Here is a 27272-nt window from a genome sequence, read left to right on the forward strand (position 1 = left end):
TTGAAATCAGAGAGTTTGAGTCCTCCAACTTTGTTCTTTTATCAGAGTTGTTTTGGTTATGAACAAATTGCCATATGAGCTTTAGCATTGGCTTAGTAATTGTTACCAAAAAAAGCCTGCTGAGATTTTGATTGGGAATGCAATGACTTGAGATATCAGTTTGAGGAAAATTAACATTTTTAACAATATTGAGTCTTGTGACCTGTGAGCATGTCTGTCCATTTATTAAAATCTTACTTAATCTCAGCAGTGTTTTGTAGTTTTAGTGGGTTTTACATAAATTACATCATACTATATGTATTCTGTGTTTGCTTTTCTCCCTCAACATCCATCTTTTTTCTCCTGAAATTCATTTATCTTGATGCATGTAGCAATACTTAGTTCATTGTCCCTGCCCTACGTCAAACCATTGTATGAACATACCATTGTATGAACATGCTATAATTTACATAGTTCTTTTGATGAATGTCTAGGTTGTTTTCAGGTTTTTGTTTGTTTTGTTTTGCTATTTCAAATAATGCAGCCATGGCTATTCCTGAACATTGGAGCTAGCACATATGGGCAGCTGTTTTCTAGGGTATATAGTACATGATGATGAAGATGCTACTAGGGAGTGCAGGGGCCGTCTTTGGCTTTACTACACATTGCCCAGTTGTTTTCCATTTTATATTACTGTTATCATGGTATAAGCTTCTGTTACTCCTCATCCTCACCATTTGGGCTGTCAGGCTTCTGAATTTTTTCTAAATTAATGGGTGTGAAATAGCATCTCACTGTGATTTTAATATACATTTTTGAGTCCTAATGAGATTGATTATATTTTTATAAGTGTTCTGTTAAATATCTTTTCATGTCTTTTGCCCATTTTTCTTTTAGATTATATTTTTCTTAAACTTTTTCTGAGCTTTAAAAAATACATTTTGGCTACTGGATTTATCTTTTTTAGTTACAGGTATTGCAAATATCTCTTCCCAGTTCATTTTTTGTGATCTTCTATTCTTTTGGTCTTTTTTTTAAAAAATATATTTTATTGATTTTTTACAGAGAGAAAGGGAGAGAGATAGAGAGTTAGAAACATCAATGAGAGAGAAACATCGATCAGCTGCATCCTGCACATCTCCCACTGGGGATGTGCCCGCAACCCAGGTACATGTCCTTGACCGGAATCGAACCTGGGACCCTTCAGTCCGCAGGCCGACGCTCTGTCCACTGAGCCAAACCGGTTTCGGCTATTCTTTTGGTCTTTCTTGATGAACAGAAGTGTGAAGAAGCTGTACTGAAGAATTTAAAAGCAGAATAGTTGACCCATTTTATTAGTAATACCCTTGAGCCCTAAATCTCATACACGCCTTAGTCTCAGATCCGTTTTAAGCTTTTCCTTCATAAATCTTTATAAATGACTCTCATTTATCTTCTCCAGTCACGGTTTTGGGGTGTAGGGGAGGAGAGGAGAACCACTTTAAGGATCCAATAACAGGTTTTACAAGCATGTTTTGACATTTTTCTTACATTGTTTTTTAGGCTGGACCAGAATATGGTCAAGGAATGAACCCCATTAGCCGCCTGGCTCAAATTCAACAGGCCAAGAAGGAAAAGGAGCCAGACTATGTTTTGCTTTCAGAGAGAGGAATGCCGCGACGTCGGGAGTTCGTGATGCAGGTATTTCTAGATGAGTTTTTTTTTTAACTATTGAAAAAAAATCTAGAAATCCTCAGGTCGGAGTAGAGATACGGGGGAAAGGCCGGCTAGGAATTCATAGCACTATTAATTAATGGCACTGTTTACCCTTCCAGCATTGATTCCCTCAACTTGGTTGACACATTCAAGTGTCAAGGACATGTTAGAACAGACAGAAGAGTTTTGAAGGGACTGAGTTCACGCAGGTTGTTTGGCCCAGAGAGTATCAAACAGAAGGCTCGTCTCTGTCTCACTGTGGTACAGTGTGCAGCCAGAGCCTGTTAACTACTGGGACGAGGAGACAGACGGAATTAGAAACAAAATTGAGAAGGATGGATGGAGATGGAGCAGGGCCAAGAGCATGAACTTTGGGTTTGCAGGAAAATTAGGAAAAGAGAGAGCTGGCTGTCTCCCTAATCACAGTGAGGACGGAGGGACTCAGAATTGCTGAGAGGCTGAACTGCTGTGTTGTGCAGCCCAGGAAACTGGAGAGGGGTTGCTCGTGGATTGACAGATGGGCGGGCACTAGCAAAATGCCCTCCTCTTTTCAGATCTCATCTGCACCTCTTCACTTGTTCGCTCAAGCCCCAGTGTTGAAGAAACGTTTAATTTTTTATTGGGGAAGTTTCACACCTACCCGAGGGTGGGTATATTCAATAGCGCACCGTGAAGAATAGCATGCTGGCCTGCTGGGGAATATGCCCGTCATGCAGACACGGCCGTTCAGATTCTTACCACACTTGCTTCAGCCGTTCATTTTCCTTTCCTTCCTCCCGCCCTTCTCTCGTTTCCTGAAGAATTTCAAAGCTAATTTCTAACTGTATGTCCTTTCAGCCCACATATTTATTTTTTTAGATGTATTTTTATTGATTTCAGAGAGGAGGGGAGAAGGGGAGAGAGAGAGAAACATCAATGATGAGAGAGAATCATTGATCGGCTGCCTCCCACATGCCCCACACTGGCAGTCGAGCCCACAGCTCAGGCATGTGCCCTGACCGGGAATCGAACTGTGACCACCTGGTTCATAGGTTGACTCCAACCACTGAACCACACCAGCCAGGAAGCCTACATATTTAGTATGTATCTCTCTCTCTAAAAAAAAAGTACGTTTTCTTTCATTAGGCCTGATTCATAAGAATCTTCTAATGACCAGTCTATATTTAAATTACCCTTATTGTCCCCAAACTGTTTTTGTTGTAATTGGCTTGTCAGAGAAACTTTTTCCAATCAAACCCATGGACCTCACCTTCAATATAATCCTGTTAAAATGAACAGATAGTTATGCAGTGATGACCATATAGGAAAAATTTTGATACTCAAGCATAGTCTGTCATGTGGATGCACTTTTCATGCATATCTACATTTTACCTTCCTTCCTAATTTATAGTCTTTATCTCACAGTATTCAATGCAGTGGTCTGTATACAGTAGGACCTTCATAAACCTTTGATGCATACTTGCTGCCTGCCTGTGTGAGAGCTAGTGTATTTGGCTGTTGCTGGAGATGTAAGCTTGTGATGTGGTCACAGATAAACCACTGTGGGAACGCAGACAACCACGGAGGGGAATTCGTCTCTGGTTAGTAAGCCATTATGGTCTAGTGTCCTTAGGACCCAGAACAGTGCTGTTCTAGCATCCTCTTCTTAAAATACATGCCCCAGTTTTTTTCTTTTTATATTCTTAGCTCTGAAGAATTCTAGAAAGTATTCTTTGAATTGCAAAACTTGAAGGGAAAAAAAAGTCACCTAAATTTTAGACCTGGATTAGGAATAAAAACTGGGTTTGGCTCTATTACACAATTCCTTTCCCATGGCGTATATGGAGTACCCCTTTGAAAGAGGAATTTACGCCAGCTTCCTTTTTATGGGTCTTCATAAACATTCTAGTCAAATGGGAGCATTTGGCTGGGCTTTTACATGTTTTCACACTGAATTCATATTGCTTTTCCCCTCGGGAAGCCCCAGTGGATTCATTATCTATTGCAGCAACTTTATCAAAGTAAATACTTTTGTATAAACGACTTAAGCGATGTTATCATTTGTTAAAATTGAACGTGGAAGTAAAATATCTAGAGATAACATGCTAATATTTATTTATCACCACGGAAAGTAAATTTGTGTGTTGTGAAATGTGTGCAGTGACTTTATTGATTGCTAGACAAAAGAAAATCTCTGACGACATTATTTGGGTGTTAGTTCCTGAGCACATTTCTTAAAGCTTTTTATTTTTTTGTAGAGATACTTTAATTTTTCAAAGAGAAAGATAGTGATAACTAAAAACTAATTTGCTTATCAGCACATGGTATTTTGATATATCACATAATGTTAATTTTTTCTATTTGTGACTAAGATCTCTAGGTTTTTAAAAATATATAAAGCAAATTTCATCGATTTTATTTGTGACTCAGTGAGAGAAAAGGAGTTAAGTTTTGGGTAAATGCCACTTTAGGACTTTTTAAAAAATATATTTTTATTGATTTTAGAGAAGAAGGGGGAGGGAGAGAGGGAGGGGGGGAGGGAGGGAGAGAGAGAAAAACATCAATGATGAGAGAGAATCATTGATTGGCTGCCTCCTGCATGCCCCCTACTGGGGATTCAGCTGCAACCTGAGCATGTGCCCTTGACTGGAATCTAACCTGGGACCCTTCAGTCCACAGGCCTATCCACTGAGTCAAACCAGCTAGGGCCTATTTTAGAACTTTTTTGTTAGGGTTTTTGAGGATTTGATTTATTTAAATTATTTTTTAAAACAGTCTTCAGTCTTAATTTTATTGCATAGCAAAATTGAACTTTTTTGCAGAAAAAGTAACATTTTAATATAAAAATCTTATTTATAATAGTTACAAAAATTTGTTAGCTTTCTAGGAAGATGACTTACAAACTTTATTATATATTTGCTTGACTTTTATATAGAAGTGATTTTTTTTAAGTGACTGTTGTTAGCAGGGAATTAAAGTCCTTCAGCACAGCCGTCTTTTTTACTTTTATCCTTTTATTAATTTAACTAGAGGCCCGGTGCACAAAAATTTGTGCACTCGGCGGGGGGGGGGGGGGTTCCCCGGGGGGGTCCCCCAGCCCGGCCTGTGCCCTCTCACAGTCTGGGACCCCTCGGGAGATAACGACCTGCTGGCTTAGGCCTGCTCCTGGGTGGCAGAGGGCAGGCCCAATCCCTAGGTGCAGCCCCTGGTCAGGCTCAGAGCAGGGCCAATTGGGGAGTTGGGGCGCCGCCCCATCATGCACAGAGCAGGGCGGATCGGGAGGTTGCAATGCCACCCTCAGTCACGCTCAGGATAGATTGATTGGGGGGTTGGGGCACCGCCCCCTGTTACACTCAAGGCAGGGTCAATGGGGAGGTTGCGGCGCCACCCCCTGTCACGCACAGAGCAGGGCCGATCAGGGGGTTGGGGCGCTGCCCCCTGTCACTCACAGAGCAGGGCCAATCAGGGGGTTGGGACGCTGCTCCCTGTCACTCACAGAGCAGGGCCGATAGGGGAGCTGGGGCACCGCCCCCTGTCACACACAGAGCAGGGTGGATCAAGGGGTTGGAGCGCTGCACCCTGTCACTCACAGGGCAGGGCCGATAGGGGAGTTGAGGCACCGCCCCCTGTCACCCACAGAGCAGGGCCGATCAGGGGGTTGGGGCACTGCACCCTGTCACACTCAGGGCAGGGCCAATGGGGAGGTTATGGCTCTACCCTGTCACACACAGAGCAAGGCCCGTGGAGGGGGGTTGGGGCCGCACCCTCTATCACCCACAGAACAGGGCTGATCAGGGGGTTGGGGCGCCACCACTGTAACACTCGGGGCAGGGCCGATGGAGAGGTTATGGTTCTACCCTGTCACACACAGAGCAGGGCCCGTGGGGGCGGGGGTTGGGGCGCTGCACCCTGTCACACACAGAGCAGGGCCGATCAGGGGGTTGGTGCGCTGCACCCTGTCACACACAGAGCCACAGGGCAATCGGGGGATTGGGGAGCTCCCCCCCTATCAGGCACAGAGCAGGGCTGATCAGGAGGTTTGGGCGCTGCACCCTGTCACACACAGAGCCGCAGGGTGATCAGGGGATTGAGGAGCTCCCCCCCTATCAGGCACAGAGCAGGGCTGATCAGGGGGTTTGGGCGCTGCCCCCTGTCACGCTGATCCCGGTGCTGGGAGCCTCGCTGCTCTGCTGATCCCGGTGCTGGGAGGCATATTACCCTTTTACTATATAGGATAGATGCCTGGTGCATGGGTGGGGGCTGGCTGGTTTGCCCTGAAGGGTGTCCTGGATCAGGGTGGGGGTCCCCACTGGGGTGCCTGGCCAGGCTGGCTGAGGGGCTGAGGGCTGTTTTCCCGCTGGCAGTTGACTAAAAGCTCCCAACCGCTCCTTGTTTTCTTTTTTTTATTTTTTTTATTCTGGGCCAGCTTTAGCTCTGAGGCCTCGCTGCTGAAAACATGGATACAATGTTGCGGTCCGGGGCTGACTGAAAGCCGGTTTTGTTTAGCTTCTTATTTGCAACATAGTAATAGTTGCTTAGGCCGGCAAGTAAGGCGGGGAAATGTTGGAGTCTGCAGTTCCTGGAGGAAGCAAGCCTCCCTGCTCGCTTCAGTGCATGGCTGCCGGCCGCCATTTGGCTGACAGTTAATTTGCATAAGGATACGCTGATTAGCCAATGGGAAGGGTAGGGGTCGTACGCCAATTACCATGTTTCTCTTTTATTAGTGTAGATTTTTTGCAGCAGTCTTATTTAATACTAACAAATAACTTAGGGTAGCTGCTCACAAACTATTGAACCCCGTCGCTACAAGAACTTGTGTGAGACAAGGGGTGGGTGAATGGGTAAAATGACTCTGGCAGCATCTGTTCTAGAAGGAAGTCTTGAAGGCATCAGAGTAGGTCAGAAGCAAAGCTGACAGACAGAGATCCAAGGTGAGTGCCAGGGAGGGAGCAGCATGTCCCAGAGCAGGGCCTGGAGCCAGAGGGCAGGCCGGGTGGGTAAGTGAGAAGCAGGGATGAACCGCAGAAGAACTGAATCAGATTGAGGGATGTGTACACAGCATGTGACGACAGGCGAAGCATGTTTTGCTGCTCATTGATTTTTTGCTTCCATTTCCGTTGGCCAGTCTTTGGACACTCAGAGCAGTAGAGGAAGCTTCTTACGTAGCTGGCCTATCTTGTAGCTAGCAAGCACTCCAACATGAATTTTAGCCCTAGTTTATTAATTTAAATAAAGAATACTAACTGTACTGAGAGCCAACATATACTCTATTATGTGAATTTTATTTTTCTGTTTATATAAATAATACAGGTTTATTGTTTTAAAAAATGAAATAATACAGAAACATGTAAGGAAGTAAAAATCTTCTAAGATTCTGTTATCCTAAGATAACTTCCATTGACATTTTGAGAACCATATTTTTCTCCATGTTTATTTTCGCTTATCTATATAACACATAAATGGGATCTTATCTTAGTTGTTTTTATTGTGGACTGAACTTTGTATTTTTGAATGCTACAGAGCAGAATACAGTGCTTTGTGGTGTTAAGTCGAGCCTGTTTATCAAAGCAACTCTTACTAATTTCTTACTTTAATCTTACCAGGTCAAGGTAGGCAATGAAGTTGCTACTGGAACAGGACCGAATAAAAAGATAGCCAAAAAGAATGCCGCGGAAGCAATGCTGTTACAACTCGGTTATAAAGCATCCACTAGTCTTCAAGATCAACTTGACAAGGTGAGCGCTAAGTTCACATGTAGAGTCCTGTTCTGTCAGAATATCAAAGCGATGAACAAATTCCGTACCAGTGTTCCTTGACTCTAAGTAATGTCGGAAGTGGTGTTAAAGTAGACCTCCAGTTTTAACTTTCCTGAGGCAGTACTCTCCGACTTAGAAGATAGATTCCCAGTTACAATATCACATCTGTTTATGGTGTCACCATGAAGTCTTAATTCTAATCTTACAGTTAGCAAATACTAAAAATCTGTTGTGTGGCTGTATGTATTTTGTATAATACCAACTGAGTCAGTTTTAGCTTATTGACTCCTGGGTTTTGCCATGTAGACAGTTTTAATTTGTGCCCCATTTTTAAGAACCGAGGTTGTTGGCTTTTATTTCTGAAATGCAGCTGGAAACACTGGAAATAAAGATCCTGAGTTATCCCTTTAGGGCAGGAACTATATTGGACAGACACTCTATAAACTAGTTTTTCTATTTACTTTAAATGTAAAGGTAAACTCAGAGGGTGTTTATTTTCTGCCAAGACGTGTGTTCATGGTCCCCTATTTCTTCTGCGCAGTGAATGACATCATTAGCACCTGCCCCTGTTGCAAGGGAGGTAGGGGACCCCGAATTCAGGACTTGGCCGATAACTTGGCAAGAACTGGCTTGATTTCATTTTATCTTTGCATGTGTAGAAATTATTATGGACACTTTGTTTATACAAAAATTCACAAAGCAGGCTTAATAATAATTTCTATCAAAAACAGCATACTTTTCCCCACACCATTTTCTCACATAAGGATTCTGTTTCAGAGAAATTTCAGTTTCTGCAGAAACACTCGCCTGAAGTCTGAATAGAAACAAAATCGTCTATTAAACATTTAGGTGTACTTGTCTTTTTAAGGCAACTGTGAATATGTGGGCAATTATTTTGAGCGATTAAAAAATTATTTGTCTGTGTGGTATCGCTAGAGATTTTAATTCTGTTTTTATAACCTGGGTAGTCCATGCTTTTTCTTCCTTTAAAAATATTTGTAACATGAAACCTAACATGTGTTCAAGTTTCTATAGTTCTTATGTTGTGTATATGTTGTTTTAACTTAACACATTTATATTTACTTAAACCTCGTGAGTGATTTATAAAAATATGTCAAAATAAATCTCAGACATTTATTTGGAAGTTAAGTAAAAACAAAACAGAACAAAAACCAGCATTAATGTCATTATTTTAAGAAACATTTTTTTGCACACCCACTGTAGTATTAGTCAGGTTCTCCAGAGACATAGAGCCAACAGGATATGTGCCTGTATATACTTGTGTACATATGTGTATGCACACACATGTATGTACATACATGTAGATATGCACCACACATGGAGACCCATTGTAAGGAATTGCCATGCCTTGTTGGAGGCTTGGCGAGTACAAGGTCTGATGGGGAAGCTGGTTCTGCTGGAGACTCAGAAGGTGTTGCAATTCTAATGCAGAGGCGTCTGCTGGCCAGTTCCCTCCTGTTCCCGGGAGGCCAGCCTTTCTTTCGATGAGACCCACCCACAGGATGAGGAGCAATCTGCTTCCCTCAGAGTTCAATTCTTTTAAATGTAAGTCTCTCCCGAACACTCTCCCAGGAGCACCCAGGATAATGTTGGACCAAGTACCTGGGTACCGTAGTCCAGACAAGCTGACACATAAAATTAACCATCACACCCACTACATGCCAGATACTTCCAACCGAAGACACGATGCCTGAAACTTGGTCCCTGCACTCAGGGATCTGATCAGCACGTGTAGGGGTGAGGAGCTTTAGTCATGGAACAAACATTACAGTGTCCTGGAACCTAGAGAACACGAAGATGAATCTGGAAAGTCAGGAATAGCTGAAGCCACAGTTTTCATGGGAAGTAAAGCTCTTGGAGAATTGTTCATGTAAGATTCGAACATGAAAGTCACATGATCTAGTTTGTATTCTTCAAAAGACAATCCTATAAGCCTTAGCCAGTGTGACTCAGTGGTTGAGCATTGACCTATGAATCAGAAGGTCACGGTTCAATTCCCAGTCAGGGCACATGCCCGGGTTTGGGGCTCCATCCCCAGTACGGGGTGTGCAGGAGGCAGCTGATCAATGATTCTTTCTCATCGTTGATGTTTCTATTTCTCTCTCCCTTCTTCTCTGAAATAAAAATAAAATTAAAAAAGACAATCCTATAAATAAAGGAGTGAATGGATTTGGGCAAGCTGAGTAGCAGAATTGCTAGATAAGAGGTACTGGGGGTCTGGACTAAGGCAGTGGTGGTGGAGAGGAAGGGAAAGGCACCAGAGGTATTTTTTAAAAAGAATATATTTTATTGATTTTTTTACAGAGGGAAGGGAGAGGGATAGAGAGTTAGAAACATCGATCAGCTGCCTCCAACACACCCCCTACTGAGGATGTGCCCGCAACCAAGGTACATGCCCTTGACCGGAGTCGAACCTGGGACCCTTCAGTCTGCAGGGTGACGCTCTATCCACTGAGCCAAACCGGTTAGGGTGGCACCAGAGGTATTTTTGAAGTGTCTGAGGTAGACTTCAGTGGCAGGAACATGCCTGAGACATGGGAAGAGGGAGGAGTAGAGAATGACTGGAAAGAGTTGGCACCATTAGCCAGAAATTCCCTTTTTCCTTCCTCCAGTGTTGCCTGTTTTCTGGACAGTTTTCTTTGGTCTTTATTTACTTCCCTGTTTTGATGGAGCACATACTCTCAGTAGCCTTCTGATGAATATATGAGAAATATTTTGAGATCTCATAGGTCTGAAGTACCTTTACATTCCCTACATGCTTGGTTTGCAGTTTTCTGAGATATAATTCTAAAATGGGAATGATTTTGTCACAGGCTTTTGAAGGCATTGCACCAATGTTTTCTACCTCCCAGCATCACTCTTGAAACCCCACTGCCTTCTGATTCTGCAGCCTGTATGTGAAACTTCCACATTTCTTCTCCTCCCTCTTGATGTCTTTCCAGTTTTTCTTCTCCCAGGGGCTCTGAAATTTTATGGATGATATGTGCGTATTCTTTAATAAAGTGTTTTGACTGTTTGGGTTTCAGTCTAGAAATGCATATAATTTTAAACTGGGAAGTTTCTCATATTATGTCTGATAATTTCTTTCTTTCCATTTTTGCTATTATTTCCTTCTGTGATATCTGTTAGTCTTATGCAGGGGTCCTCAAACTACGGCCCGCGGGCCACATGCAAATACAAATATTGTATTTGTTCCCGTTTTGTTTTTTTACTTCAAAATAAGATATGTGCAGTGTGCATAGGAATTTGTTCATAGTTTTTTTTAAACTATAGTCCGGCCCTCCAACGGTCTGAGGGACAGTGAACTGGCCCCCCATTTAAAAAGTTTGAGGACCCCTGGTTATAGATGACCTCCTGATCCCTCCCTCCCTCCCTCTCTCCTTCCCTCCCCCTCTCTTCTTCCCTCCCTCCCTTCCTCTTTTCTATTTCTATATCATTTGTTCTATTTTCTAGGAGATTTCATCGATTTTGTCTTCTGCCCTCCTTTGACATCTTTTACTTTGGCTCTTATATTTTTGATGTCCCAGAGCTCTTCCTCATTTCTAGAATATTTCTTTTTATAGCCTCCTCTTCTTGTTTAATGGGTATAATAACCTTTCATGTCTCTGAGGATTTTTTAAACCTTTTTTTTTGAAGTGTTAGTCTCTTCCCTGTATTTTTTTTTTTTTTGCCATTCCTTTTGAGTTAGAAGCCTGGCTGCTGTGTTCTAAGGCTCAAAATGAGGAAGGGAGCTGGTGATCTTACTTTCTGGGATGTAACCTCAGTCTCCATCTCTTTATCTGCCCTGTTGGGGTATCCATTTCACTTCCATCCGTGTCTCTGTTTTAGCCTAAGAGAAACCTCCTAGGAAATCTACTTGGGGTTAGTGAGGTGACCTGGAGATTTCATAGGCCTTGAACGACTTCCAACAGGCCAGCTGGGTGTCTTCCCTATGCACCGAAAGGTCCCAGGTTGGATCCCGGGAGGGGGGATGCAGGAGGCAGCCGATTGAGGTTCAGCTCTCACATTGATGCTTCTCTTTCTCCCTCTCCCTTCCTCTCTCTCTGAAAATAAATTAAAAATATTTTTAAAAAAGAGGTAGCTGGTGTGCTCCTAATTCTAAAGGCTTCCTGGGGTCCCGAGTTACCCATCAGTGTCCTTTCTGAGAGCTCTTTGCTGGCTCCTCCCTCTGCAGGTTTGCCGTCAGCCTCCTGACATCTGCTACGTTAGGTACAGCCTGATCACCTGCCTTCCAGGTTCCAGACTTCGACCTTCCTCTCCTTTCATAGTCTTGGGGCAGGGGGTGGAGAGAAGAGAGGGAGAGAGAATTATAGGTTATTGGATTATTGATTTAGGGATGTTTTGAGAGAGAGATTCCTCCTTATGTTCACTGTGTTGTGTTTTGTTTGGTTTGTTTTTTTGCTGCAAAAATCTTTATTGTTTCCATTTGGTCCGGTGCATGGGAGAGGGCTCCAGGGTGGTTAAAAGAATTGCTCGGGGGTTTTGGCGAGAGGCTCAGGCAAAAGCCAGACACCACGGGATTCAGAGGGGCCCTCAAAGGCCTCTGTGCTCCAAAGATTCCTAGTCGTGCTTGAGCATGAACCTTTCGAAGAACTACTTGCCCAGCCCAGCCTGGGGGCCCGCAGCCTGTGGAGGTGAGGCAGGTGACGCCCATCTTCTTGATGAGTTTCACCTGCTCACCCCGGAAGTGGTTCTGCAGGAAGTCACAGAGACGAGGGTCTGCGCGGGTAGAACCAGGCCTGCGGCTCCAAAGGGCCTGGGTCAGGTTCCTCTCCAAGGCCACGGCGGCTTCCATGGCGCCTGAGTTTTGCCCACTCGTCTTGGGGAGGCTTCAGCACGTCCTGGAGAGAATGCGGCCACCGCGCTGGTTTGTATCTTTAAATATATTTTTATTGATTTCAGAGAGGAAGGGAGAGGGAGAGAGAGATAGAAACATCAATAATGAGAGAGAATCCTTGATTGGCTGCCTCCTGCACACCCTCTACTCAGAATTGAGCCCGTAACTCGGGCATGTGTCCTTGACTGGAATAGAGCCTGGGATCTTCAGCCCGCAGGCCGATGCTCTATCCACTGAGCAAAACCAGCCAGGACAGTTTTGCATCTTTAAGAGATGCTCAGCACCCATGCGCTTCTCTGCCAGCTCACGGAAGAAGTGGCCCTCGCCCTTGAGAGCCACATCGTCGGGGTGGAAATAGAAGCCCAGAGGGAGGGAGGTGTGGGCGGCCACAGATGCAGGCTGGCCAGGCAGCAGGCGGAAGCCTCCACCTGGTGGAGTAATGCTGCCGAATTTGGGAGCTCGTGGTTGTTCATCAGTAAGGAGTTAAGGTAGAAAAACACAGGGTGTGTTGGCTGGTCTTGGAGGGGGTCTGAGGGGGTGACTGGATAAGACCCAGGAGAGTGGTCGAGGCTGTAGGAAGGGGTGTCCCTGGGCGTGTTCCGTCCAAACACTGTTGAAGCAAGAGACAGATCTGGGACTGCCCAGGGCACTGTGGTCATTGTTGTGTTTAAGTCTAAACTTTGCAAAAACAGTTTCATTAGAGTGTTGGAGTAGAAATGAGAGAACAGTAGACTTGGTATTCAGTTGAAGGTGAAAAACTAGGCGTAGGGAATATAATCTAATATTTAAATAACCTTTGTTAATTAGTAGAAGGAGAGAAATTAAGAAAGGTGGCATGGCCTTGGCTAGGTAACTCAGTTGGTTGGCAGTGGTCCGCAGACCACTGGGTCCATGAGGTCTGCAAGGTTGGCGACTGCTGGGTTGGAGCGTCGTCTGTGCCCTAGAAGGTTGCTGGTTTGATTCCCGGTCAGGGCACATACCTAGGTTGTGGGTTCCATCTCCAATCTGGGCATATATGGGAGGCAGCCAGTTGATGTATCTCTCTCTCACATCGATGTGTTTTTTTTCTCTCTCTCCCGTCCTCTCTCCCTTTCTGAGATCAAATTTTAAAAAAAGCAAGCAAGAAAGGTTGCATGAAGTGCTAAATTTATTATCACCACCTTTAACCGGGCCCTCAGATGTCTGAGTGTCTGCATTCTTCCAATCAGCCGGTTCCTTCCCTCCTGAAGTGACTTACTCCCTACTGTGGACACTTTCCTCCAACTTCCCACTCCCCTCCATCAGCGGCCCTTGTTCTGCCACCTCGTCTCGCACTTCACAGAGAGCAGAGAAGTGCGAGTCTCCCAGCCTCCCCACCAGCATACACCGCATTTTTACGCACATGTACTCCTCCTCCATCCTCTTACAGTGGCAAGCTATGTGCTAGGATTGTATTTTTATTTATATCCAGATTTAATGTATCCATTTGATCTTTGACATCAGACAGCAAGTGTAAAATGCTGATTAGAATAGCAAATGTGCCTCTTCTCTCCCGGAGTACCTGGTACCAACAACGCCAGCTCCACAGAAAAGAACAACCTGTTCACGTCACTGATTAATTTGATGAAATACTACTTCAGACTCTGAGTTTATACCAAATATATGTCACATCGTCTGGCGACAGTCAGGATATTACAAGTTTTACTCCAAGTTAGGGCTTAGTTTTCAATTTTTTGTGTGTGTATGTCATTGGCAGTATTTTGGTGATCCTTGTCCTAGGACTGTTCCGGAACAGGCATAGTAATATTTCTATTGTGGTTTGACCTCAGGAGAGATAAAGAAGCTCCTTTAGTCTCTTTAGCACTTGTCATGATGATTATTGTTTATTAGTTGATAAGGATTGGTTTACTTTTTAGCCACCTAGATAGAGCTGCTGTTGTATATAATGCACTGAAAATGGCTTTCTTGATGACTTAAATTGTAAATGTGGGTGAAGATAAAGGCAGAGCCAGACATAAGAAACAGGCTTGAGTGTAGAAAAGGGGTGGATAATGCTGTTCCAGTTAGTTCTTCTTGGAGAGAATCACAGAACGACTGTGTGAGAGACCTTTGGCCTTGCTTCATTGATGACTTAACGTTTTTCTTTTGGAATAAGTCCGTCTCTCTGGATTTTAACGATTGATTTAATCTTTCAGACAGGGGAAAACAAAGGATGGAGTGGTCCGAAGGCTGGTTTTCCCGAACCAACCAATAACAGTAAGTTTTCACTTTTATGCTAACTACGCTGAGTGTTCGTCGCTGGTTCAGTGACTCGTAGGTCACTGGGTATTTGTTGAGCCTGTCTGGGCTCACCATGCCATGATTAGTGTTGCAGGGGGGATACGAGGAAGTGGTGCTGTTTGCTTTTCTGGAATTGCTAGAAGACACAGGCGCTCCTATTCTTAACGTGGTTAAGCATTGCAGACCGTGTACCATTTAACTCATAGTGCTGACATTTTAAGTTGTTTTATTGCAGCATAATTACAGTATGAAAGAATTAAAAAAAAGAAAAGCAATTATCTACAAGCTCATTATACTCTAAAATCAGCTGTTTTCAAAGTTGTAATTTTTTTTAGGTAAACACAAATATTTATATAATTGTAATTTTTTACGTGAAAAATGATTCACTTTTATTAATTAAAATAGATTAAGTCCACACAAATGGCAAAATCCACTGTATGATCCTTGTTCAAAATACAGATTACAAGCATTTAGAGCAGCGGTCGCCAACCTTTCAGACCTCACGGACCACCAGTGGTCTGCAGACCACCGGTTGGCCACCGCTGATTTAGAGTGTTCCTGTTCTGATATAATGACCTGAGGGCTGTGCTGGTCATGGTTTTCAAGACTGAGGATAATTATTTAGTAAAATGAATGTACAATAATTTTATATCTTTTTAGGGAAGAGTTTGCTCTACTCTTTCTTAGATCTCTGTGAAGAGTTCTTTATTTCCACCACATCAAATAGTATTTGTGATTTCGTATTGCTAATGTGAAGGTACATCAGGATTTTAATTTAAGAACAGTTGTTAACAATTAAAGAACAATTGTTAAGACTATTTAGTAATTAAAATCAGAATGTTTCCCTGTCTTACTTTAATGCGAAGAATGATGCCCTAAACACTCACTTCGTGGTGACTTAAGTTCTAAGTCAGCCACAACCATATCTCCATTTAGATCTTCCTCATGCATTGTGGGAAAGTAGATATGGATGATAGATTTCATCTGTAACATAAATGAAAGTTTGTACTGTGTTGTTTTCATTTAACATTGCAATAAGCATTTTCCACCTTGTGCTGAGTCATTAGAATTTTTAATAAGTCACTGATTGAATTATCAGAAATGTAAGAATACAATTGCTCATAATTGCCTTCTAATTATAGTATTATCATATGCTTAGAAATCCACTTCAGTTTATTTAGGCTATTATGCATTGCAAACAGAGACATTTACCTTTAACTTCCTCCTCACCTCTCCTAAAGAGCATCTATTTCCACTGAAGTGACCATTTTACTATAAATCAGTAAAACAAAACACCAGCCAATGAAGACCCTATTGAAGGGAAGGGCCAGTGGAGTCAAACCATCTCGTTTCCAACCCTAGTTTTCTCCCTTATAACCTCTGGATAAGGTTACAAAGGACAATGTGTAAATTGTCATAGTTTATTCTTTGATGTTAGACAGGGGTGGGCAAACTTTTTGACTCGAGGGCCACAATGGGTTCTTAAACTGGACCGGAGGGCCGGAACAAAAGCATGGATGGAGTGTTTGTGTGAACTAATATAAATTCAAAGTAAACATCATTACATAAAAGGGTATGGTCCTTTTTTTTTTTTTTTTAGTTTTATTCATTTCAAACAGGCCGGATCCGGCCCGCGGGCCGTAGTTTGCCCATGGCTGAAGCAGCTCATCTCTTGATGTATAATGAAATTAGTAACAAACTCATCAAAACATGCTTATAAAAACTGAATTTTTGGGTCATCAAACCTAGCTTCTTGAAAAGAATATTTCAGTGACGTAATGGTATTCATGAGTTATTTTCTGGGAATACTTGAAGTAATTTAATAGGACTCTGAGCCTTTGATCTATATGTATAAGGATGATGGATGTGATAGCTTAGCATGTACCCCAAAGAAAAAATGGAATGAGTTCAGGATTCTCAGAGAGTTTAATTCCTTTGATGTTTGAATATATAGGTTTATAATTACTTGGTAAGGCAATGTAAGAAGCATTAAATTGATTTTACTTTCTAAAAAAAAATATTTTTTATTTTTTATTGATTTCAGAGAGGAAAGGAGAGGGAGAGAGAGATAGAAACATCAATGATGAGAGAGAATCATTGATTGGTATCCTCCTGCACACCCCACACTGGGGATTGAGCCCACAACCCAGGCATTGCCCCTGACCGGAATCAAACCCCTGACCGTTCTGTCTCCAGGCCGATGCTTTATCCATTGAGCCAAACCGGCTAGGGCTGTTTGTTGATTTTTTTTTTTGGTAAATATATTTTATTGATTTTTTACAGAGAGGAAGGGAGAGGGACAGAGAGTTAGAAACATCGATCAGCTGCCTCCTGCACACTCCCTACTGGGGATGTGCCCGTAACCAAGGTACATGCCCTTGACCGGAATCAAACCTGGGACCCTTGAATCCGAAGGCTGTTGCTCTATCCACTGAGCCAAACGGGTTAGGACTGTTTGTTGATTTTTATCTTGCTAACAGATCTGGAAACTCCTTTGCAAGTGGGAGGAGAGGGATCAAAGAGGCAGTGAGGTTCAGAGATCAGAAATGTGTAAGAGTGCATAAAAGATTTGCTTTCGATATAGCCTTAGATGTGATAAAGCTAGTCGAAGTCAGCTTACAGCTTTATCATACTGTACGCACTTCAGGACTTCCTCTGGGCTACAGCGGTTCACACTGAGAATTTGAAAGGAGGACGATCCCTCACCCCTTCCCAACTGTGAGGGGTGAGAAAGCTGACCCCGGGGTCCTTCCCTGTGAGCACTGAGTGGTCCCCACCTCAGGTTGCCACTCGGAATGAGCCCCCCCCCCCCCCCCCCCCCCAAGTCCTCTGGAGCCAGCTCCCAGCTATGTAAAGATAGCACTAGGAAAAGGTCGGTCTCTTCTTAGGAACTAATCCTTCAAGTGATGAATCCATTACCTAAATTCAGTTTAAATTCATGTATGATGGTAACATTTAGGGTAAATTCTCTTAGTTCCCAGAGTTTGACAGTTTGCCCTCAGTGGTTTTTGTGAGGAACACCTGTGCTCGTGTTTTGCAGCAGGTGGGAGCAGGACCTTCTCAGGATGGCACGGGGGTGGGGAGGTGAGGTGAGGGGGAGACAGGAACTTGAGATTGCCGGGCGGCTGCCTCGCTGACCGGGTGTCTGACCCCCGGCATCTCACTGTGCGTCTGGTTACTCCGTGTGCTCTGTTGAGGGTTGTGCATAGCAGTTTCAATGTTGAGACTCTTTAATCTCTGTCAAACGATGAGCTTTCCTTGAATAACATCTGAAAAGGTAACATACGACTTTATAAAACACAAAATGTCATCATAAAGAGGCTCTTCACTTGGTTTTCTTTGTGAAACTCTACCTTCCCGCACAGATTATAGTTGATGAGATAAAATATTTGGCCAGCCATTATTTGGATAAATATGAAATTAACATGGAACTATAGTGTACAAAAGTTAAGAAAGGAAGGCGGAATTAGAAAGGGGAAAGAAGAGAGTTTTAACGTGGCACAGCTGGTACCTAACTCTAAGTAGACAAAGTTCATGTCCATGTGCGTTTAATTTTTGAAGTGGGAGACATTATTATTTTTTTGGTGGAAGATATTATTTTAAAGATTACAGTCCTAAGAAACTGCTAACAATTACAGCTGAAAAATAGTTGAGATGGTCTTGCAAGTGATTGTGATTACATAGCCTGGTTCCTGCCTTGATTGCCTGCAGATTTAAAGCATGGACCTAATTTCTGCCGGCTTCCCAGGCTCTCCTCATCGGCCCGGATTGCAGGTGGAGGCAGGCTGTTCGCAGTGTGTTTCCCCTTGTGAGTCACTGTCATAGTCATGTTGAAGGGCAAGAGCACGTCCCCCTGTAACGTGAGGCTCGTGTTAAATCCAGCGCGGGGCAATTTAACGCTTGGCATACACATAAAAAGCGAGGTTTTTACAGATGAATGACCAACAACTTTTTAGAAAAGATTACGCGTTTTAAAGATCTACTGACGGCTCATGGAAAACTTTGTAAAATACTTAGATATAGTTCAGTTGATAATATCTTTTTTTTTTGTATTCACATTCCCTGTTTCTTATTAATACCGAGTTTTACTTAAAAACAGGTTCATTGTTTCTCAAAGGTGAACTCTAGCTTAATTCAAAATTGGACTGAGCTCAAAGGTATTCACTGGTATGTGCCGAATCCACCCACTAAAAGATTATTTGGAGGCATTTTTCACATAAATATTTTTCCGTTAACCTTTTAAAAAGTTTTATTTAGCCCCTGTGAAATATGCTGACTCTTCTAGGTTCATTAGAGATGACCCAAGACAAATACTTTTGGGATGGAGTAGAGTTCTTACTGGCCTTTTTAGTACCGTAGTTGACTTACCAGCACTTCTGTCACTTTTGTGTCATATCTGTATGGTATTAAACTCTGTGCATCCCGACGCCAGTGGCTGCACCGTCGCAGTGACCCGACATTACAAAGGTCATGTGCATGCTCCCCACATGCCATGCATGGTATATAGAACCTGTACATAGGTTATTCTTGTTGGGTAAGGATTGTGCTTTTAAGATAACAGATTAATAGATAATTATTCACCAGCTGGTCTAGAGAGATGGCGTTTTATGACTCTAATCTTACAGTATGTCAGGAAACATTAAACTTGTGTTACCATTTTTAAAGAAAAAATATAGGCAATACCTGATGCATAATGTATTTAACACATAGAAGTGATGAAGCATGATAACAAAATAAGCACTAGAATATGACCAGACTTTCCAGTATCCTCCTCTTCGCTATCCATTGGCCCACCAGGCCTCCCCCAGCAGAAGAAACCACCTTCTCTGGATTTTATTTGTCACCCCACCCTTTATTTCTTATAGTTTCATCAAATAAGTTGGAGTCCTTAACAGTATTTGTGTAGTTTAGTTTTTTTATTTTTTAAACCTTAGGAAAATGGTATTATACTGTGTATTTTCTTGAACTTCTCCCCTGACTTTAACACTGTTAATTTATTTTGTTACATGTAGTATTTCATCCATTATGTGAGTATCCTATAACTGGTTTGTCTGTTCTCCTATTGGTCCACATTTGGGATATTTTCGGGATTTTGTTATCACAAAATAGTACTATGAACATTTTGAACACGCCTCCTGGTGGACCTGCCTCAGAGTTCCTGGGAGCGGACTTCATGGGTGAGAGTGTGTGTACACATTTAGATTTACAAGAAATACTAGTTGCTTTGTAGTGTGAGAGGTGGCGAGCCCTTCAGAATGCCTGGGCCGCCACACTGCCAGGAGGAGAAATCTTTAAAATCACTTTTGTACCTTTGATCTCATTTCCAATGATGAATTTAGTTGAAGTTTTAGTTCAGATTCCACTGTATCAGTCTTCTTTATTTTTCTTTTAGATTTCATTTATTTTATTTTTTGAATGAATAAAAAAAGCAAAAAGTAAAAAAATCCCCCCCCCCCCCCCCCACATTTGTCTCCATTTGCACGCTTTCCACCCTGCCCCCCAAGCCAAGTAACTTTCGGTTGGCTAGTTTTGTTGGTACTGTTCCCGAATATGTTTATACAGATACAAGCCAATTCAGACTTACAGTATTTTGTCCCTCAGCATCAGACACACTGCTCTACAGTTTTCTCTTTTCACCTACAGTATGTCCTGAAGATCCTTCTATGTTAATATGTGTAGGACTTTATTATTATTTAACCAGTTTCTAACTGATGGGCGTTTACAGTATTTTTCTATTATAAGGAATGCTACAGGGTAAAGCCTCAAACATATATCATATTGCACTTGTGTTAGTATGCTTGTTGGATAAATTCCTACAAGTGGAGTCACTGAGTCAAAGAATATGTGCATTTAGGATTTTGATGGCTGTTGCCAGATTACGTCAATGGAAACTGACCAATTTCCATTCCTGCCAGCAGTGGGCCAGATTACGTTTCCCCTCATCATCATAACACCGTGCTCTCAGGCTTCTGGATCTTGGCCAATCTGATAGTTGAAATATGGTGTTCAATGTAGTTTTATTTTGTATTTCTCCTATTTTGAATGAGATTGAGTATTTCTTTGTACATTTGAGTCATTTCTGTACTATTTACGTCAACGATACAGTCATAGCTATTGCTCATTTTAAAATTAGGTAATTGGTCTTTTTTATTATTTGATAAGAGTGTGGATGTGCTTTTCTGATATGCCTTGCCAATATTTTCCTTGTTTGTGGTGGAATTTTCTTCCAAAGTTTGGTTTTCTTTTTAATGTATTTGAATGGCCTTTTCTTTTGTAGTCTTTTTAGCATTTGTAATCTTAATAATGCCTTCCCCACTCTGAGATTATAAAAAAATTCTTTTAAATTGCCTTCTAGAACTTTTATAATTTTATTTTTTTATCTTTCAATCTGTGATCCATCTGGGATTTATACTGAAAGTATGGATCCTGTTTCATTCCCCCTGCATTGATTGAGACTTTACTGTTATCAGATACTAAGAATCTGTAAATATCTGGTTTTATTCTGGCCTTTTTCCTCTTCTGTTTATTTATTCATGCACCAGCTTTAATCATTGTCTTTATTGTGTTTTAACATAAATCAATTTAAAGTTTTGTTGAAAACTGTTGAGGAAGTGCTTGGTCCCTGATCTTTCTGCCCTTACTACATGGAGTACAAGTAATTGAAAAGATGTAAGTCCCAGTGACACGGGAAATACTAGTAAGAGGCATGAGGGTAGTCAAAGCATCGACTAAAAGAAGGCGCTTGGAACTGTGTGGTTGGAGGCTAAGGTCCAGGAAGGCAGGGACAAGTCTCCCTGAAACTTGTGTGTAGAATGGATGTAGCACTCATTCCTTAATTCATTAAGAAAGTATTGATTGACTGCACTGGACTATCTTTGGTATTATTGGTGATTTTAAGTAGGCTTTTTAAAGTTGAAGCTACTTCTTAAAAAGCTGGTCAATCTGAAACATGATTAACCATCACCCAATAAAAAAAGGAGGGGAAACTTTAAAAAAAATGGAACAAGTGTCATTTGAAAAAAAAAAATCAGTTGTTTTTATTTTAAACTGACATTGCCGGTGCTCAGTATTTGAACAAATGAAAAAAAATGCGATGTTTTCACTCCCCCCGTCCCCCCCCCCCCCCCGCCCCTCCCCGCCCCACTGCCTTAATGGCCATAGATATCATGGGCCCCTGGTTCTCAGCTCAGTATTGCTGGACTTGATGTCATAGTAGATGTCATTATTGGTATTTCAACCTCATAGAAGCAGTGCATTCATTCTTAGTAGACATCTTGGCTTTGGGGTAGACCTGTATCAGAATTCATATCTCACACTGTTCTGCATCTCAGATTGGCAGTCTTTGGGGGAAGAAACAGGAAGATTACTTATCATTACTAAATAAGTGTGGTCTGTCTAAAAGACTGACCCTCGAAACATGATACGCATAGAAGAGGAAAAACAGACCCAGAGTCAGAAGTGTGAAAAGGTTGGAGAATGTCCAACCTCTCATTTATAAACCAGAGACTTGAGGCCCGGGTGATTTTACAACATGCCTGATCGCTCCGCGTGGGCTAGAGGTAGCGAATCTTCCCACTCCAAGGCCTGCATTTGCCCCAGTAGACAACGTACTTATTTGTGGATCGATCACTTTGCTGATAATTAAGGAAAAATGAATAATATTTTGAAGGAAATTCCACCAAAATTATGTATTTTCTTGATTGTTTTATGTATCACGCACCAGAATTATTTTTTAAGAACATTTCATAACATGGGAAATGTCCAAACGATTGTTTCAGATACCAGTCTGATATTTGGGTGGGTCATGTAAAAACACTAACACGGCTGGGCAAGCCTGTAAGATGTTTGTTTTAACAATGGAGCAGCCATCTGTATGACATGATTCTTCTTAAGACGTAAAAAACTTTAGTAATAGCTCATTTTAAAAAACACTCAGCAGGCTTTTGGGGTGATGTTATTCAAGGGTATTGTTTTATTCCAGGCTTTCTGGTTTGTGTTAAGATGATTTATAGACTTTTAGAGCTGCAGGAGATTTTCAAGTTCCTCTTGTCTAATTCGTTTTACAGACGAGAAAAGTGGGTTAAGAGGCTACTGGCCACTGCAACTCGAACTGCTCGCGCGATTCCAGTCTAGTACATTTACCGCTCTGCTATTATGGTGGTCTTTTCTTTGTTACTTCTTGTGCTAAGACAAATGTCAGCCTTTTTAAAATTTGCTATTTTTTTAATTTTAAATTTTAGAGAACTTTTAGATTTATAACGAATTGAGAGGGAGATTCAGAGATTTCCCATATACCCCCTGTCTCCATACATTCCCCCTTTTTAGTTTAATTTTCAGAAGTTTCCTTCAGAATTTGCATTGTTGTTTTTTGTCTTCATTTAAATAGTGTCAGTGTATATTTTGCTTAAAAACTGAGCAGAACTAGGCATTCAAGGGCTGTGGCTGGAAGCCCAGGTGGATATGAGCTGTGTGGGGAAGGAGAGGGATATACCCCACGATATACCCCTCTCCACTGCATTTCAACAACAGGGCATTTGGAAGGGGGCTTCCTGAGAGCCGGTCAGCTTAGCAGCTGCAGCTGGAGAGGATGGGTGGTCTATTCCTGTGCTCCAGGAGGGTGGCCATGGTGGCCCACTGGGCACCTTCTTGGGTCCCATGTGCTCTCACCTGATAAAGGGCCTCAGGCTTCCCTGGGAAGGAGAGAGTCCCGGCCACGAGGCTCACACTGCTGTAGGGGCCTCCCTCGCTCTCAGGTGGTCAAAGGTCAAGCACCAGGCCGTGGTCACAGCTGCAGACCTCAAGGAGCAGGCACTGCCATTCAGGGCCTGCTCATCCTCAGGGCCACCCAGGACTAGTGCCATCGTCCTCGCCACCTCCCTGTCTCAGCACTGCCGTGTTCTAGGGCCTCTGCTCCCAAGGGGGAGGTCCCGAGCAGCATAACAGTGCTTTCATGTAATTGGGTTTTGTTCACTGTTTGTTAATCCTCACGGGAGGGTTATCTTTTTCCAATGATTTTTAGAGAGAGCGGAAAGGAAGGGGAGAGACAGAAACATCGATTACTTCCTGGATTCAACCCAGGTGTTTGTTGCCGGCCGGACATAGCACTTAGTTTTCTACTTGTTCTTTCCGGGGCCATTTAATGTCGTGGTTACATATCCAGGCTCTAGAGACAGACTGCCTGGAACCAAATTCTGGCATTAGTACTTACTGTCCGTATGACTTTGGCTCACTTTCGTGACTTCTCTGGGCTTTCATTTTATATCTAATGTAAAGAAATCAGAATGCCCATTTCGTATGTTTGTTACGCGGCTTAAATGCGATCATGCATGTAAAGTGTAGACTAGTCTCAAAGTTGTATGTTCAGTGTAGCCGTGTACCATGGTGACAGCTGATGGGAGTATTAAAGGCAAAATCAGGGATGAAAAATAGATGATGGGAGAAGGGGTTCAGGACATTTTGAGATAAAGGGTGAATGTGATAAATGTTACAAGCCTGAGCCAGGGAAATACCCTTGAAGTCGTTGAGCAAAACTGAGGTCAAAGCCAGCAGGAATGAAGGTACAGTCTTACGGTCATCACACGAGAAGAGTTTATCCTGCGTAATAATCAAATACATGGAAATGAATATAACAGTGAAGTAATATAGCGTTGCAGTAATTAAAATTTGTTTTAACAGAAGTAGGGGAAAACAGGTTGAATCACACACTGCTCCTGAAAGTATAAGTTGGTATTGTTTTTCAGGGGACCTATTGGCAAAATAAGTTAAAAGTCATTAAATATGCAAACCCTAGATTACTCTCTGATTCTACTTTTAGTTCTTTACCCCATTGAAATTTACAACAGGAAGAACCTAAATGAGTCGAGACCTAACCATACACTCTGTTACTGATATTCAGGCTGAAATCATTCAGTAGTTGACTGCTGAATCCACGCACATCTTTACACTCTTTTAATGACTGTTTTAAGTTAGTTGAGCTCTGTAGAAAGGAATCTTCCTTATTCATGAGGGAATATCAGCTCAGGCTTTACTGTAGGATATGGAGCTGGCGCTCTGCGTGAGTTCCTACACTGTGAGGTAATGCCTCCCTGGAGTGTGGAGAGAGCATGATTGTTGCTTTGTAATACTGCTATTGGCAAGCCCATTACTGCTGTATAATAATACTGCAGTAATGCTGTTAGCTTCTTGATTTTTTCAGTTGAGTATAGAATTTAGAGTCATAGCATTTAAGTTATTCTTTAAATAAGATTTACATATTGTGTTTATACAGCTAGTAAGAAACAAAAATCAATAACATGGCATTTCACTGACCAAATTGGTAAATATTTTGTAGCTTTATTGAGATATAATTGAAATATAGCGAACTGCACATTTCAGGTAAATTCTGACACTGCCACAGATTAAGGGCTCAGTCCCACAGACTGCCCAGGTTCGGTATCAGTCATAGGTCTCACGCTGCCACCTGTTCTTCTGACCAACCCACTATAAATTCCCGGGGTTCTTACATCCCCCACCCCTCAGGTTTGATAATTTGCTAGATTGGCTCACAGAACTCAGGAAGATTCTTGACTTACTATCAGTTGGTTTATTATTAAGGATATAAAATGAGCAGCCAGATGAAGAGATACTGCAAAGAGCTAGATCTGGAGAAGTCAGGAGCATAGAAACGTCTGTTCCTGTGTTGTTAGGGTACACTGTCCTCCCAGCACGTGGATGTGTTAGAAAGGCAGGAACTTTCCAGACCCCATCGTTCAGGGGTGTTCATGGAAGTTCCATCACATAGGCATGACTGATGAAATCATTGGTCTTTGTCACTTGCCCCGAGGCCCTATCACCTCCCCAGAGGCCAGGGGGTGGGGCTGAAGGTACCTTTGTTCCTATTTTGGTTTGGATATTATTATTAAAAAGTTTTTGCCACTTATCTACAGTAATAGAGAACAGTGACCAAAAAAAAAAAAAAAAAAAAATCCAATACCAAAAAATTGGGGAAAAGGCACTTTCATATGTTAATAGGGAAATGTGAAATTGGTACAAACTTTTTTGGAGTTGTACCAATTTGGAGTAATTTGTTAGTATCAAAAACCCTAAATTACATATTCTTTGAACTAGCAATTCTGCTTCTAACTTAACAAAATGAGTTTTTGTGTGAACAAAGATTTAATTACAAAAATGTTCATCACTGTTTATAATTGCAAAAAATCAGAGACAAATTAGATGTCCAATGAAATGGAATTATTAAAGAAAACAATTCATATGATAAAATATTTTTAAAATTAGTACTAGAAGTATATTGTTTTGTAAACAACAACAGGATCATATGGTACTTCTACGTTTTAACTTATTTTTTTCGAGTTAACAAAAAATGCATAAAAATATTAACAGCATATCTTCAGAACAAAATATTAGAAGTTATTTCCTTGAGATACGGAGATTTCTCTTATTTTTTTCCAGTGCATATGTTTCCTTTAAAACTTTTTTATTGAAATTTCTTCCTGATTATAAAACTAACAAAAAGGCATAATCTAAATCCATAAAATAGGGTTGATATATTAGTTTAAGGCATATAAATTAGAGAAATAACAACTCATATATATATATTTTTATTGATTAAGTTATTACATATGTGTCCTTATCCCCACATTACAACCCATCCCCCCCACTCATGTCCTCACCCCCCTGTTGTCTGTGTCCACTGGTTAGGCCAGTGGTCGGCCAACTGTGGCTCGCGAGCCACATGCGGCTCTTTGGCCCATGCGCAGAAGCCGGTATTTTGTGGAAGAGCCACACTCAATGGGCCCAAAGAGCCGCATGTGGCTCTCGAGCCGCTTTTTGCCAGGCCGCAGTTTGCCGACCATTGGGTTAGGCCTATATGCTACAACTCATATATTTTAATGTCATCAAGGTAAAGCCCCATGGGGCTTGGCCCCTGCCTACCCCCATTCCCAACGCCCTCTTCGTTCTCTCATGGGAAGGAACTGCCTGAGGTTTCCTGGGACACACTCGGCCATCCCTGCTGTTGCTGGACGAAGGGAAGTACTCATCCCAACACGGCCTAAGCTTCCTGAGGAGGATGGAGCACCTTATCGGCATCTGGAGAAAGGGATTGGTTGTGTTTTTTATGCCAATGACAAACTATGAGAAAGAGAATTTAAGGAAAAAAATTCTATTTACAATTGCATCAATGGGAATAAAACACCTTAGAATAAATTTAACTGAGGATGTAAAGGAACCCGTACTTGGAAACCATAATACACTGAAAAAAGAAATTGAAGAAGATACAAATAAATGGAAGAATATACTGTACTCATGAGTAGGAAGAATTAGCATTGTTAAGATGTCTACTAGTATACAACCCAAAGCAAGCCACATATTTAGTGCAATCCCTATCAAAATTCCAATGGCATTTTTCACAGAACTAGAACAGATAGTCCTAAAATTTATATGGAACCACAGAAACCCCTGAATATCAAAAGAAATCTTGAGAAAGAAGAAAAATATTGGAAATATCATCTTACCTGATATCAAACTATACTATAAGGCTATACTAATCAAAGCAGCATGGTACTGGCATAAGAAGAGACATATAGATCAATGGAACTAAATAGACAACCCAGAAATAAACCAATGATTATATGGTGTGTAATTTATGACAAAGGAGACAAGAATATACAATAGTATAAAGATAGTCTCTTCAGTAAATGGTGCTGGGTAAATTGGACAGATACATGCAAAAGAATGAAAGTGGGTCA

General features: G+C 41.9%; 1 protein-coding gene across 8 annotated transcripts in view; it reads left to right on the forward strand.

Annotated features, from left to right (window-relative positions):
- Positions 1-27272, forward strand: part of STAU2 (staufen double-stranded RNA binding protein 2) — a 230261-nt gene that overhangs the window by 83600 nt on the left and 119389 nt on the right. For all 8 annotated transcript variants that reach the window (XM_070392695.1, XM_070392694.1, XM_070392697.1 and 5 more), the window contains 3 exons: positions 1522-1659; positions 7257-7388; positions 14442-14502. In XM_070392695.1, coding sequence (XP_070248796.1) covers positions 1522-1659; positions 7257-7388; positions 14442-14502 — 331 coding nt within the window. The remainder of the gene's footprint in view (positions 1-1521; positions 1660-7256; positions 7389-14441; positions 14503-27272) is intronic.

This window comes from Myotis yumanensis, unplaced genomic scaffold (genome assembly GCF_028538775.1).
Source record: "Myotis yumanensis isolate MYYU_CA2020_CCGP unplaced genomic scaffold, mMyoYum1.0.hap1 SCAF_15, whole genome shotgun sequence".
In the NCBI taxonomy this organism is placed as follows: Eukaryota; Metazoa; Chordata; class Mammalia; order Chiroptera; family Vespertilionidae; genus Myotis; species Myotis yumanensis.